At 37.5% G+C, this 15,816-nt stretch overlaps 1 protein-coding gene across 2 annotated transcripts; it reads right to left on the reverse strand.

Annotated features, from left to right (window-relative positions):
• Positions 1-1,430: 1,430 nt before the first annotated feature.
• LOC129721398 (polycomb protein suz12) lies at positions 1,431-11,796 on the reverse strand. 2 transcript variants are annotated; one of them, XM_055673914.1, is made up of 6 exons: positions 11,238-11,796; positions 10,439-10,485; positions 8,782-10,379; positions 8,355-8,712; positions 4,466-4,739; positions 1,431-4,193 (listed from the first exon to the last, which is right to left on the reverse strand). In XM_055673914.1, the coding sequence occupies exons 1-6, from the start codon at positions 11,284-11,286 to the stop codon at positions 4,006-4,008; spliced, it is 2,514 nt and encodes an 837-aa protein (XP_055529889.1). In that variant the 5' UTR covers positions 11,287-11,796; the 3' UTR covers positions 1,431-4,005. The 2 variants fall into 2 exon arrangements, with proteins under 2 accessions (XP_055529889.1, XP_055529888.1); XM_055673913.1 differs by having other exon boundaries at positions 1,431-4,335; positions 11,238-11,795.
• Positions 11,797-15,816: the final 4,020 nt, after the last annotated feature.

A 15,816-nucleotide genomic window follows, 5' to 3' on the forward strand; every position in this document is an offset into this window, starting at 1 on the left:
AGTGGTTTTGACGGCGTCGGTCATCTCAGGTTTTATCGGGGCAGGTTTTTTGTATAGACATTTTATTTACCTGGAAGTCTTCTGGACGGACCGAATTGGGCGCTCTCGGGAGGGAGAATTTTTCTGGCAGGGACTTTATCATGTTTGAATCGTTTTGCGTTTTTTGTCTCTAGGACCATAACTGCTTGTTAAACTGACCAGCCATTCCGCATTTCGCGGTAGAGTTCCGCGTTTCAACAAAATGTCCCGCTTAGAAATAAGGTTCCGCAAAATGTCCCTCTTTACGTCGATAACAGCCCAATCAAAGGAAAGGAACGTAAATGCGGTAGAAAAAAATGTAAATCTGATTCTGATACTATCGAAGTCTCAAGTATCGATACTCTTGTATTGTGCCGTCAAATAAATGTTGTGTGAACAAAAAAGAAGTATCGATACTCCTCCAACCAATACTCCGATACCTGGTATCGATGTTTATTGAAGTATCGCTTTTGTCAGTATCGTCCATCCCTAGTCCCACCCACGTTGGAGCTCTAACTATGAGGGCTTTTTAGTAATATATGGCTATCCATGTTTTTGGGCACCATAACGACGAACGCTATAGACCATCGCACGGTGACGTCACGCATCTGGTTTTGACAGCTAGGGGTAAACAGGGTAAGACCGCCCAGCGGGGTAAGACCGCCCACCGTGATTTTACTACCAAGTTATATAATAACTGAAAAAATTCTTTAACATGTCTATTACAGTATAATTACATAACATTTTGCACCCCTTTCTTTTTTGATAGTGCGCGAACAGTCACAGAGATAATTAAAAACAACCTTTCAGCTGGCAACCAGTCAACGCGCTATTGTTTTGCGGCAACGGGACTTAAGGTTTTTCTGTCTAAAAATCTATTGTTTTATTCGTGAATATACGTTTAACCGCTTGCCTGAATCTGTCTTCTTTCGGAAATATCGAAGGCCGTGAATAATCCTGTAATTTTGACTACTTTTTTGGTGGAATATGAAAATGTTCCACTGGGGGTAAAGTCGCCCACTATACATGGGGTAAAACCGCCACGTATACTAGTGCTTGTTGTTTTACTTCAAGACCCAAATGCCTCAACACTACAAAGGGAATTTTTACAGGATCTGTAAAGCAATTTCAAGCCACATAAGACATCAATGTTAATCGACCATTTCCGATTTGGTAAAAGCTTTTCTAGAAATTTTTTTTAACGCGACTAATTTTTGAAAAAAGTAAACTTGTGTAAAAATGGTATTAATGAACAAAAAAAAAAAAAAATTTAGAGCCAGGACGGTTTGTTCGATCGATATGACTTCTCCGGCAGAGTTGAAAATAGCAGTTTTTTACTTCCGAAAAAAGAACACACTGTAAAAAAATTAAAGAAAAGATATAGAAATAGAATTAATTTTTTTTTAATTTAAAAAAAAAATGATGTTTCTGCCTGCAGAATCTACAAATGGTAAGCTAAAATTTGATGGTTATTTGATCATGGAGTAATAGAAATATTTATAGCTCAAATTTTGTAAAGATTTTTTCTTGGGCGTCGTTGGTAATTTTGTTCGTCAAAAAAAACATAAAAAAATTGAAAATATGAACAAAAAATCAATAATTATTATTATTACTCTATACATAATAAGTCTTCAAAAAAATCATACAGACAGGTATAATGAGTTTGTATTTCTAGCTTAAAGACAGGTTTATTATAAATTAAATATCTTGAAAAACCCCAATTCTGAAAAATCTATGTATTTTGGAAACAACAAAGAGTCACCTAAACATTGATTTGAACTTGGATAATCAAAAAACAAAAAAAGTTAAAACTTAGAAAAAAAATTTTTTTTTTCTGATTTTTCACAGTGTAGGTATAATTTATCAAAAAAGAAAAAAAATACCATCCACAACTTTGTCAAAGACACTATACCGATAAAATCAACCCAACTTGGCCCTAAAAATATTTGTTATTCTCAAAATATGGTGGGCGATCTTACCCCGCTGGTGGGCGGGCTTACCCCGCAAGAAAAAAAATCTGCACATTTTCAATGAATTTTTAAAATTGAAAAAAAAAGCTGGAAAATAAACAAAAAAATTTCAGTTCTTATTTTTTAAATGCGGGTATTGAATAGAAGAACCTCTTAGCGAAGAAAAAATGAAATTGCAGCCGCAACTTTTTTTTATAAACAGAATTGCTTAAGGGGGCGGTCTTATCCCGCTTACCCCTACTGGTAACTTTGCTTATCCTCGGACGAAGCAGTTTTGCTCTCAACAATAGCAAATCATGTTAACCCTCTCTCTACCATGGTTACTCTAGAGCATCATAGGTTTGGATGCAAAAAGTCTTCAGAAATATTTACCAATCCTACTTAAAATGCATAAATATGTTCTTGAACAATCAGTATATTGTTAAAAAATATATAAATGCATTTTGAGTAGCATTGGTAAACATTTCGAAGGACTTTCTCATCTGAGCCCATGGTGCTCTAGAGTAACCATGGTAAAGAGAGGGTTAATTGTTACCAAAATGCCCTTTGAATATTGTGCAAGAGGTGCAAGTACATTAAAAACAATTATAAATTAAGCAGCACTACGTCACTACGCACTCGATTGCTCCACCAGAAAAAAAGCACAAAGTTCAAATCGTAAAAAGTTACCACTAACTGACAGAAAAGTGAGGTTAAAGAGATTCGGTGAGATGGTCTATAATGCAAATTTCGTATTAAATTACCCACCCTTTTAACAACTTTAGTTGCGTCAGTTTGAAGTCTTCATATATTTTATCAAGAAAAAAAAAACATTTAGGTTGTCACATAAGGGGTCTATCACAGAAGACGAGGCAAGCGGTAAGTTACGTGTCTGACCAATTTTGGTATTACAGATGGCGAGTCGGCTGGATTTTGGGCAAGTAGTTCGTCTGCAAAATTAAATTTGCAAATAGGAATCATCCATATTCCACTTGGACAGTTTTTAACAAATATAACCCGGCTACCATTTCGTGGACAGCTGCTCATACATATTCATTTATCAATCCGCGTTTATTGATCAGCGACAATAAGTGGATTAGAGATTAGCGATGCGAAATCTTTGGTTTGCGGTACCAACTGTATATAAATTTTAGGAAGAAAAACTTCCATTATGTGGTTCCCAAAGTTAAACTATAAACAAGGCACAAAATAAATTACTAATCGTTATGAAACAATCCGTACAATGCAGCAACTATTATTTTTCCGTTGGTTTTGCTTCTTCAGCAAAAATAAAAATTTTTACTTAATTTTGATATCATCACTTGTAAGCAATCTATGTATACATTATTTAAATTTTTCATGTAAAACGTATTTTCTCCATTTTATTGCATGTTGAATCGATTCATTTAAACAGTAAAAAGCATATTCTACAAAAGCACGCGATTGATTTAATTTGTATAGCAAAAAATGGCAGGCAAAATAAAGGTACACAACAAGCAACTATTCGAAACTAGACTTCTTTTCCTCATGTGCAATGAATATTGCCTAGACATCTTATTCTGAAAAAAAAAACAACCAATTTTTTAACCGATGTTTAATGTTAACGGCTTCAACTAAAGTTTTCACCGACGCTCGATTTTTATCACTTTATTCCTTGAGGGTCTTGTGTTTTTAACTTCAATTTTTGCAGGATACGGCATGAAAATCTAATTTTGTTTCATTGGAGTAACATAGGTTATCTATCGCGTATGTACGAAGTGATACTCAGACTCTTCCACGATGTATCAAAAAGAAATCTAAATTCCTGAAATGCTATAAGCAGCAATTCCCTGCCGTACGCTTAGACCATATACTTCCACTAGTTATATTCTAAAATGAATACAGTTATTCTTATAGCATATTACAATTTGTGTCCCATAAAATATTTATGAACAGCGCGCACCGCACATTCACACTCGCAATCGTTCTAAACGTTTCTTTGATATTGTAATCGACTCAACTGCCACACAATTAGCTGGCCCTATTAAGGTCGATTTATTTATGGTTGCGGCAAATCCGATAATTCTATTTCCGGCCAGTTGTCAAACCGAAAATCAGTTGAAGGATCGCTTACGTTGTTGATGACTGCCAATGGAAAGTGACTTTCTTCGAGTTGTAATAGTAGAAGCCCGGGTGCTGCTGCTTCTGTTGGTGGCCGCAGGACCAACGCTGATAGTGGATGATCTTCTGGTGGAGTGTATGGAAGGAGATGTTTGAGAGGAATGGTTTTGGGATGATTGGTTTATATCTTTGCTGGCAGTGTTGTTGACGGATGAAGAGTTAGAATGAAGTGCAGCACTGGCACTTCTGCGGCGGGATAGTGAAATGGCTGTAATATGAACGATGAATTGTAAACACGTGAAATACATCGAGATGAATGGTATATATATGAGCGTGAAGCGGTGTCTATATGTGAATAGAGCTACACACAACATCAACTCAACGAACTTAATACTTACCCGTTTTATCTACGACCGCGTGTTGATTCGCGCTAGTATTTTTAGCCGGTGTGATAGTGGGCTTCACTTTTTTTTCACCACCTGAACCACCAGAGCTACTTTTATGCATCGGAATCGATGGAGTTATACCAGCGCCTGCGCTAGTTTTATCCGTCGACTTCTCGGTCTTTGGCTGAGCCTGCTTATGCACGGTTACGTTGTTCCAGTATTCCATTTGATCTACACGAGTTGCAGCTACTTGCTTTTGTAGATCTGGACTATCATACAGCAGTTTCTGTTGAATAAAGAAAGAACGAAAGATGTACATAATCCACCGGCTCTTCATTTAAATCAGCAAACCAAATCAAAGGCCTTTCATTTGATTTAGTATGGTATTGCTTTTATGGTATGGGATACGAAATTTGGTTGTTTATGGTATGGAATGAGAAGTTTGGACGTTTAGGGAAAAATTGCTGACTTCATCAATTGCTTTTTACTTACAAACTCAACTTGAGCAGGTAAAACAAACTCGCATGTGACTGAGATTCATGTACAATTTAAAATGGAAATTAGCTCTAGAATGCTCATAAGAATGTATTATAGTAATGCGGAGCATACCACAGTAAATCTGTTAGCAATGGTCGCAGTCTTCTATCGCAATTACAGAGATTATAGACTACAGAGCCGACAAAAGACTCAGCCTGTCTTATGCTAATGTATTCCTTGGATTAGGTTTGGGAATACACTCAATTGGGGTTAATTAATTTAATGGTCTCTCTGCTCCAGATGACGTTTAACCTCTATAGCCGGTACCGGTAACGATAATGAACAACAGCAGAAGCTATGTGCAGCTATGCGGTTTCACTTGCTGCCGTATACAAAACAAGAATGAAATTGAATTGTTTTGAGGCTGTCCGTTGTATCAAGCTGCACTAAGATATCTTTTGGCTATAGACGAGGGCAAATAGTGCATTCCTCATCTATAACATAACAGTTCAAATAACAATTTCTGCATTTTACGATAGCGTAGATAATTTTACAACTGATTGCTGCAAATAGTAAGACTTGAGCGAAGAATTATATGATTCAGGCTCACTAGCTCAAAAATACTTCAGATAAACTTTGAGGCTTAGCTGGATTGCTGGAGTCAAAAAAGGTTAATTGTTTGTCAATGCCATTTATTGACAACTGATTAATCTTTTTTCAACATGGCAATTTTTTTATTTAGCTCTGAATAATTTACAGTGATGTTTAAATTCAACATGAGGTGATTTATTTGCAAATATAAATGAATATTAATTAATCGCTATACTACTAGCCACACGCGCTATATAGTAAACCACGCACGCTATAAACATGCACACTAAGGTGGGACAAAAAATAAATGTTAGCTCTCATGCACTTTTTGTGTTCCTAGAGCAAGCCCACCAGTGGCTAAATTGAAGTTTCTAAAGCTAGTTTGGCAACTTCCACCATAACGCGGCTACCGCACAGGGCGTTGCTATGTTGGTTTGGGAAATAGCAATCCCCACCTCGGGTAGTAGCGAGTTAGTAAATTTGGCAACGCGATAGCAACGTGTCGCATCGTTGCTATTTGATGAATAATGTCAAACTGTTGTTTGTTTTGTTGTGCTCGATAGTAAATGTTCGTAACAATATTATGAAAATAATGAGTGTTTCGAAGGACGCAAGTATCGGCGTGAATCAGTCTATTTTAATTTCGATTGAGCTGAAACTCGAGATAACCATTTTGGTTGGCACTCTAATCTACACGAAGCATAAAGCTCAAGTCCTCACAAGATTGGTTAAGCTTGTCATTATTTCAATAAAGGTTTGAGCGAATTGCTCGGGAGTATTACCGACTATTGCTGCTGACTCTTTTGAAGGCATGTTAGTCTCAGTTTCCCGTTGCGTCCGGTTGTTGAATAAAAAACCATTTTTCGCATCTACAGCTGTTTTAATTTTCGAAAACAACGTAAGAAGAATTCGAAAGCGGCGTCGGAAATGGTCATCGGTATAGGCCGGTGTTTTCAAAAAAAAAAAAAACATTGTTAAAACGCTGGATGGCAACCTTCCTCAGCATAGCAGTTAATATTTTACCGTTTTCCAGGCTGAGAGCCACCCCGAATCTTTCCAAAAATCCTATTCATACTCGCGTATAAAAAGATTTGTTTCGCGGATTCATTTTCTTCGTCACTAGAATCAACCAAATACTCGAGAACTATTTCCGCGTTCTACATTTAAATTTTGTTTGGCTGCAAATTTGCAAATATTAATAGCAAATTGTAGGAATCGAGACAGCACAAAGTACAAAATACAATTAATGACAGTTCGCCAATTTTGAGTATAATAGTTATTGAAGGTAACGTTGCGAAACGTTCCACGGTCTAACGCAATTACTTTAATTAAACATACAAGGATAAAAAAATCCATGCACGCACAAACGAAGAAACCTGCAACAGAATTGTGTTATCGATAATTTGGGAGAACGGAAACAAAGTTAAAACAGAGTTGCTTGAAATAAAGGGGATATTTTATGAAGCAGAAAGAACGCAGATCATTCCGGAAACAATTGACGGACAGATAAATTGGTTATTACTAGATGCGCAGAATTTTTGGAAAATACGACACACACAAACATTTTGCTAATGCTAGCTAGTGACGGTCTTTAGAAATTAGCAACTGCCGGCGTTAAAAAGAAATAGATGAATTGGTAATCCCCAATAGCAACGACCGGTGTGAACATCGGTTGCTATCCAAAATAGCAACGGGCAGCGTTGTGAAAATAGTAACTCAAATGGCAACTCACCGGTGCGCTTGCTCTAATCAAAGCAATAGCAATAAATATATAAAATGTTTATATCCTTTTATCAACAGATATTCGAGATTTTGTCTCAAAAATAAATTGTTAATTTACAAACAAATTCTGCAACTAGCAATGTTCAATGCAGTTCCCATCTGGACATGTTGTTGTACAACCAGAAAAAGGATACTCCAATAAATTCAGAATAAAGTTTTGAAAATGATTTTGAAGTGTCTTCCCTGGTTTACCTCGAATGAATTATTTAGGCTAATGTGGAAACATTAAAAAACTTATCAAACCAAATTATCAACAAGTTCCGACAAAACCCGTTGCAATCTTGAATTACAACGATTATCACATTTTACATAGTAAGTAAGTTAGGTGTAAGTTCGTTTTAAGATCAAACAACAAAGTTTTGTTTGATCTAGCTCATCGTTACTCATTTGTAAATCTTACCAACTACTCGTAGGTACTTTATTTACACGCATTCGGTCTTTCAAGAATCGACCAAATAAAGAATGGGCCGTGAATGTTTATATCATTCGATCGATTGGTTTTCAACCAGTCAGTTTTATTTTGTTAATTCTGCAACGCGGCTCCTTACCCCGTGCGCTTCGTATCAAAATGTGAAAAAATATGTATAAATTTAAAAGAGTGTTTCGAGGTGTTTTTTTTTTTGTATATAGAAAATCATTTTCAAACATACTTTTTGAAAAATCTTGTTAAATATGATATTTTTTTCACATTTTGATACTAAGTGTACGGAATGAGAGCCGCACGGAATTAGAGCGCCTCACGGTAAGTCGCATGAACGAGAAATTAAAATTCGAATATAGGGAGAAAAACCAATTTAATTCTGAAACAAATAATATTTGCAGTTACAGGTCCGTTTTTTACATAGAAAGTGGTAATTGGCCTAAGTTTATTATCTGTGAGATATTGGTTAGATACAAAGGACACTTCAACCCTATGCTAATCAATAAGAGACTAATGGTTGATCACCCAATTACGTCTTCTACTGTTATATATGAACGAAGTTTACTCAAATAAGTCGATCACTAATATAGATTTTGTTGGAAATTCTTCGAAACAACAAATGATACTCACTTGCATTTTTCTAATCGCCTTTTGCATAACTTCAGGTGAAACAAGTCCAAAGTCGAACATCGAAGACATATGTAGCACGAAATTGCGATAAAGATTTTTTTTCAAGAGTTCGCGTCCGCGACACTCGATAAACATCTCTAATGCAATGGGAATTTGGCAGTCTCCAACATACCCGAACTTCATGACGTGCAAATTCCACATTTTCATCAGCTCTTTTTCACCCTCGTTCACATCGGTAAACTCATCAATCATTTGCATAGTCTTGTGTTGCAACCATAACGGATCACTTTCACCTTCAGAATCTATGTCTAACTCCTTAGGGTGGACTGGTAGACATGTCATCGTATGGTGATACATCCTGTAATAAATAATAATTGCATATCAAACTAGTGATGGTACTATCAAAATATAGATGTATCCATCTCACCTATTGTGACCTGTAATAAACGGTCGTTGGTTGTCGAATTCATTTTCGTCACATTCGATAAACTCGATTAAGCTATGCTTTTGACGTCGTGGTCTACACACAAGAAGATTGGTGACAACAGTCCGCCGTACAGGACCACGACGGGAGAAAGCGCTTACTGTATCTAGTAAGTCATGTGGTGACCCATTATACGAACCATCATATAGCTCATTAATCGAAACATCGATACGCGCTCCATTTGGTACAGGAATATAGGTGAAGATGAACCGGGCGTGACAAAGTTTTAAATGTTTTAGAAGTGGATACAGTGAGCTACAGTTTAGACTGCACCAAGGACAGTGAAAATCTAGCTTCGTTTCCGTCTGTTGGCGGGAGTTATTATTGTATACAAACTGGTATATGATATGATCGATTTTAGGCTCATCAGCGTACCGCTTCAACTCAGCAGACGAATTCGATTTGTTGGCTATATTCAATGTACCCACATTAACTAAAGTATTAGACGTCCCATCGAGTTTCAATGCAGTATTGGAAAGTCCATTTGCCGCAGCCGGAGTCAACACATTGTTATTAATATTAAGGTTTCTCTTATATGAATTGGACATTGTTTCTGGTTTGAAGTTTTCCTTATCGCTGCTCTCATTGTTGTTGAGATTAATAGCAATAGGTAATGGTCTATCAACATATCCTGGGAGAGCCTCTTTCGTCCACTGCAAGCGGAACTTCAAACTTGGTGATTTGCTAAACAGTAACACGGTATTTTGATCATCCAAACCTTTGTGTTGTTGCTTGTAGATATCCAAAATGTCCAAATTGTTGCGATCACCATTAATGGATTGGATAGTTTCCCAAGTAGAATTTTTCTTGGGCGAATTGTATTTTTGTAATTGCTGCTGATGCGGTAATATTTCCTGCACAGTTAGCTCGTAGTCTCCATCTTTCAACAGACATCTACCGTACTTATCAAATATTATCAGTTCAGTACTATACAACTTAGTTACCCCACTAATTTTTTGTCTTTTAGCTGCAGGTTCATCATCGCTTCCGCCATTTTCGTATCCATCTGTTCCGTTCGTAATCGCGCAATATCCGTTACTACCGCTGGTATGCATGTGTACTCGAAAAAGCAATAAAAATGACAGCTGTGGTCCAGTGACTTGGTTCACTCCTACCGAACTGAATGATTCTGTAGCTATGCTAATCGTTGGCACTTTTTCTTCCAGCAAGCGTTCCATGGGATTCACAATAACATCTGACTTGCCAACGGCGACTTGCATTAATGCAGATGAAATGTCCTTGCGTTTGTTGTGTGAAATCTTCAGAAGAACCGTTTCAACTTGTACTGTTTTCGTACTCTCAACACGATCAGACTTTTTTCCGGTACCATCCATTGGATCATCATCATCGGTTTTGTCAAAAAATCCCAAAAATAGTAACGTCAAATACTCGCCGGTTAACGATATTCCATTTGCTTTATCGTTACGGATTTTGTTCATCTTTTGTGCTAACATGGTGTCGATTTTAAATGTATTACGCGTTTTGTGCGAACGAGACATCCGGTGGCGCATATAAGATAAATTTCTATTCAAGAAGATAGGCTGTAGCAAAAACATCAATTAGTGCTTTTCACGTATGAGAATATTCTTACTCAACTTACTGATATCATGTTGCGTGTTCGCAAGTAGCGATAAATCTGAGTGGGTTCTGTAGGAAAAAAATTATCAAAAAGCTGATAGTAATCAGGTATATAACAATCAAACGCGTTAATATTTCCATTTCCCGAGTAATATCTTTATAAACCTGAGATATTTTTGTTTATGGCAAGGTTGCGCACCAATGTTTATGCGCAAAAAAAAACAATGTTGTTGAAGACATCATATTTTTGCAGGGTATCATAAAGGTTCACGAAAATGTGCAGTATCGATCTCTTGTTTTTTAATTACGTACAAAAAATGAAGTGCGGCAAATGTTTGAGAACATTTGAATCTTCGAGTAGGTATAATCTAGGTAGATTGGCACTGACCGAGTAAAATAAAAAATCAGCTTAATTTAAAATGTTGCGTGCACTGAAACAGCAGATTTTCTGGTATAAATGTGTAACGATACATAAAAAGGGTGGAGAGGGAAGTGGTTACCTTAAATTTTAATCAAAAGTTGCGTCAATGCATGTCCCTCAATAACACTTTCGCATATCAAGTATTTATACATATCTTTGACAATTCTTTATCTTCGATACCTTAATTACCTTCTTTATTATTAAATAAATTATTCTCAGAGCAATTTCTTGTTCCAGTACAAGAGTTGCTTTATATTTATACAAAAATTGTCACAATAATTTGAATCCATACATATTAAAGACAGTATAGTTGATTGTTAAAGATATAACCCGCGTATAAAATACTATTTTGTTGTTGTTTAGTGAAGACTTATCGGTACAAAAAGCACAAAATACTCACTTTCAAAAGCCTGCATAAAAAGCTCATGATCAGTCTGATAATGATCCATTTTCGGTTGTTTAGGCAACTCGGCATCTCTTTCTCTTTTCTTCGGCACCGTTTTTCGGTTCTTATTGTTTCCAATAGTTGTAGTGCCATTGCCTGCTAAAGCGCTGCTATTACTGCAGCTTTTTGCTTCTTTTCCGTCCAGCTTGAAAGTGATTATTTGTATTGGTTGTATACCGTTTATAAATTGCTGCTAGCTAAATGAAAGGGTGCGGGTGGGAAATGAGCAGATAGCGGAGGGTTCTTTTTTCTCGGTATAAGCCTGCTGTTCTTCAATCGATCCCACGCGCGAGAAATCCTTTTGAAACACAATGTTCGCCAGTTTGCTGCACCAGGACACACAGATTACTGCGCTCCGAATAGCAGTCAACTAATTAAACTATTTTTTTATTTATACTGACTATTTTCCAGCCTAAAATGACTCTTTTCACTTGACAAAATTAAATGCTTCGTTTTGCAAAAGTCGACATCCAGAAAATAAAACCCGCTCAAAAGGTGAGTAGACGTTTGACATGACGCTCGCTGATCTAGTACAATAAACTTGAATGCCTTATTATTATAAATGGCGGGCAGGAATCCGTATCCACGAGCAACATGCCAAAAGGTCGTAAATAGCTACAAGGAGACAACTGGGTACACACTCATTTATTTTTGCTGAAAACCAGCAAAATTTTGCTGGATTTTGCCGAGCTGTAAACCAGCAATTCATCCAGCAAAATAAATTATGCTGATTATCCAGTAAAGCAAAATCTCATTCAACTGTCAGCACTTTACTGTAACTTCAGCAAACTTGAATTCAACTACTGAACCATTGCTGAACCGGTAAGGACTTTAACTGTACTTAATGAAGTATGGTAACTGTTCGTGATAATATCTTTTATCAGTTATTACTGTACTAAATTGAATGACTTAAACTATTGAGCTACAATATTATATTCAGTATCCCCAAATAGGATAGTGAGCACTATTTTTTCACCATACCTTCAACGGTTGAAGCTCCATCGAAAAACGGAGAGATATCTTCCAGCAAACGCTGTAGTCGCAGGTTTTTGTCAAACTATATATAATGGAAGGTAATCAAATTGGTCACAAATCTTTCGGCTTTAGTATTTATACAATAACTTTTTCTATCCAGGATCTCCGAGCAGAACGAAGTTGAAGTTGACATTGCACGACGAATGCAAAACAGCGCCCCTTGCAATCTGGAAGAATACAAATATGACTACTCACAAAGACAAATGTGCTACATGGCTGGCAAGTGATGATATCTGCAGGTGAAAAACAAAAACATCATGTTTCTGCAAAAAATAAAGAAATCGCCACTCACAATCTTTATAATATTCAAAACCATATCACGACTATTCCACGAACGATTATCAGAATATAAATCAATATAGATATACCATTCATGAAATGATACCTATACAACTGGAAACTACTGCAAAATAACATATTTATACTATTTGAAGAATAGTTTTAGCACAAAATTGTGGATTATTAGTTTACCATATCGTGTATAATAACGAAAAAAATATGTTCGGGAAAATCGCTGTTTTTGAATGGTAACCATACCTAACGCCTAGTTTACCAAATAGTTATTTCTCAGTTTACTATAAACTAGATGGTCAAAACTGAAGCTGATATGGTATGTAAATGGTTATGTGACTTTTTTATAAATGGTTAAGATACTATACGGAAAACAATTCATGTATGGTATTTGTTTATGCGGGTAATCAGCAATGTAATTTGCTGTACATTCAGCAAAGCAAAAAAAATGAAGTTTCTAACGCTAGTTTGGCAACTCCCACCATAACGCGGCAACCGCACCGGGCGTTGCTATGTTGGTTTTGGAAATAGCAATCCTCACCTCGGGTAGTAGCGAGTTACTGAATTTGGCAACGCGATAGCAACGTGCCGCATCGTTGCTATTTGATGAAGAATGTCAAACTGTTGTTTGTTTTGTTGTGCTCGATAGTAAATGTTCGTAACAATTGTAACCTTCGGTTACATTGCGTGTGCTGGCTCCGCCACAATTGAAACTTCATCCAGACTTGCCAGGTTAAAATCCCCACCTCCCAGATCCTACCCTGGATTCAGAGCACATCTACATGAGTGATATCCCTCCAAGTCTGTCGTTTAACGTCTAGGACGGAGGGGTCACCCATATAGGAAAGCTTGTCAATAGTATCACCATTACTACTTCAACAGGGTTGAGTGATATCCCTCCAAGTCTGTCGCGTCGCGTCTGGGACGGAGGGGTCACTCATAAGGGTTCGTTCACAGATGCATTGAGGAGACAACCTAGGTATTCGGATCCACAGGGTGGGTCAAAAGGAATGAGTGGCCTACTGAACAGTTCATTACGACTCGGGAGTGTTCGTGGCACTCCCGATTCGGAAATGACAGTTCACATATAAACGACGAGGCAATTCTAAGGGGGTTCTCTTTCGGCTAAAACAGCTAACGATTCAGAGGTGCGCGTATAAAGTTTTTTACCGTTCTTAAGGTTTACGCTATGTGTGAAATACGGGGAGTTTTCGCAGTGATTAATTAGAAAATTGTACTATTAGGTGATTAAAATGTTTTGAAATTGTTATTGTCAAGTTGTTAAAATACTGAAGATGTCAAAAATGTGAATTTGTAAAAAAGACCTAACTGATGTGAAACTTACTTTTATAGTGCTAAACGGTTTAAAAAGGTCAGAAGACAAGATCGACAGAAAAACTATACGTATATCTATTAAAACAAGGGAAAAAAGGTAAAGCAAATTATTTAGCTATTACGATTAGAAATTAAGGCGATTAAGAGGGACTCAGGGATCACTAGTTCTTACAACAAGATGGCTAATTTCCGTCGAATAGGTCCTCGAGAGGCCTTTTATTCTTGGTTCTAGCTCTACGCTTGAGGCGGTGCCATCCATTGTCAGAGGACAAAGAGTCTGAACCCGCCATTTTGTGGAACGCCAATCCATCGCATATATACCTTCGAGCGGACGCTATTGGCCCGGCACAACGATCGAGCACTGCCATTGAACGGAAAATCGTCAACCGCCACGATGTTCGGGACGCCGACTCGTATTTAGTTATACGGATCCGGAGGAACAGGAACAGTAAACCAAGTAACTTAGGTTAAGAAACAACATGTCGGGACAGAGGAAATAAATTAGTAATGTAATGTAGTAATGTTTCACACCTGGTTTTTTCTTTCGTTTCGACGTTTTCAAATTTGGTCGTCGCTTAGGTGTTTTACAAAAGTCTCTCAATTTGTCGGAGTCGTGTGGCAGCATATTGGCCTGGTGGTTCACCCCTGTAAGTTGGTTTGTTTTCCGATGTGTTTTGTGTCGAATGAACTATAAAGTGGTGAATGAAGGCAAGCTGTGGGCTCGTTTCCAAACGTTGCATGACTCTTCCCTCACCCAACACCCACTGAGCAAGCATAGAGGTTATCAATTGGCGCCCAACATACAAAACCTACGAGAATTAACAGAGCTGCGTAAGTTAAAGGGGGAGGGTAAAATCAGATTCCTGATTACGCTTACTTCGTCCTCCAAACGAAGATTTTAATTATGGACATTGAATTTGATTTACAGTATGAGAACCTTTTGGTTCACCATTTGGAAAGAGAGGAAGTGGAATATGAATTAAAAATTCGGGGCATTGAGTTTACAGAGCAGGAAACACGTTCGACGATTGCGAGACGTCTGAAGGAGAGACTAAAAGTCGATAAATGTAATAACAATGCGAATATAGATTTTGATCGGTTAGAAACGACGGTCGAAGAGGAGATTGCGATTGTAGACAGAAATCTTAAGCAAATTAAAGATTTTCTTTTACATAAAAAAAATATGAAGGCACGTGCGTTGGGTTGAAAACGCGGCTCGTACATTACTTTGCGCGTGTGAAACGATTAACGGATAATACGGATAGTGAGGAGGATCTCAACGATATCGACACGATTGAAACGTGTATTCGCGGAACGTACAATAATTTCTTTTCCATTTTTCACCTGAGGGTCAGCAAGAAATAGTGAATCAGATCCATGTCTAACATACAAATTAGTTCAGCAGATCCGAATAGCGGAAACAACGCGTCGGGGTCCAGCCATGATACAGATTTACCATTCGTAACGCCTGGGAGGCACGTGAGAAGACAGTTACAATCAGTAGAAAATTCAGCTATTGGTCAAAATCAGGTGCCAAACCAGAACATGCTGCAATCCTTCATGCAAGCATATGCATATCCTTGGATGTTCGGCCCACCACCTATGCAAATGTGGGCAACACAGAGGATGTTACATTTTAATTCAGCGGAAAATTTAAATTCTAAACTCACGTCTTTGGGAGATCAAGGTGGTAGAAAGCAAAGTTCTCTCGGAGAGAAAGCTGCAAACGACTCGTCGCATAGAGATCGTAATGCTACACGTCCGCGTAACTTAGATGATACAGATTCTGAATCGGGTTGGTCATCGGATAGATCGCGCCGCGAAGCAAAATTCAGAAACCGTTTGCATCGATCGAGCAAAGGTAGGCCAGTAT

This window comes from Wyeomyia smithii, chromosome 2 (assembly GCF_029784165.1).
Source record: "Wyeomyia smithii strain HCP4-BCI-WySm-NY-G18 chromosome 2, ASM2978416v1, whole genome shotgun sequence".
Lineage (NCBI taxonomy): Eukaryota > Metazoa > Arthropoda > Insecta > Diptera > Culicidae > Wyeomyia > Wyeomyia smithii.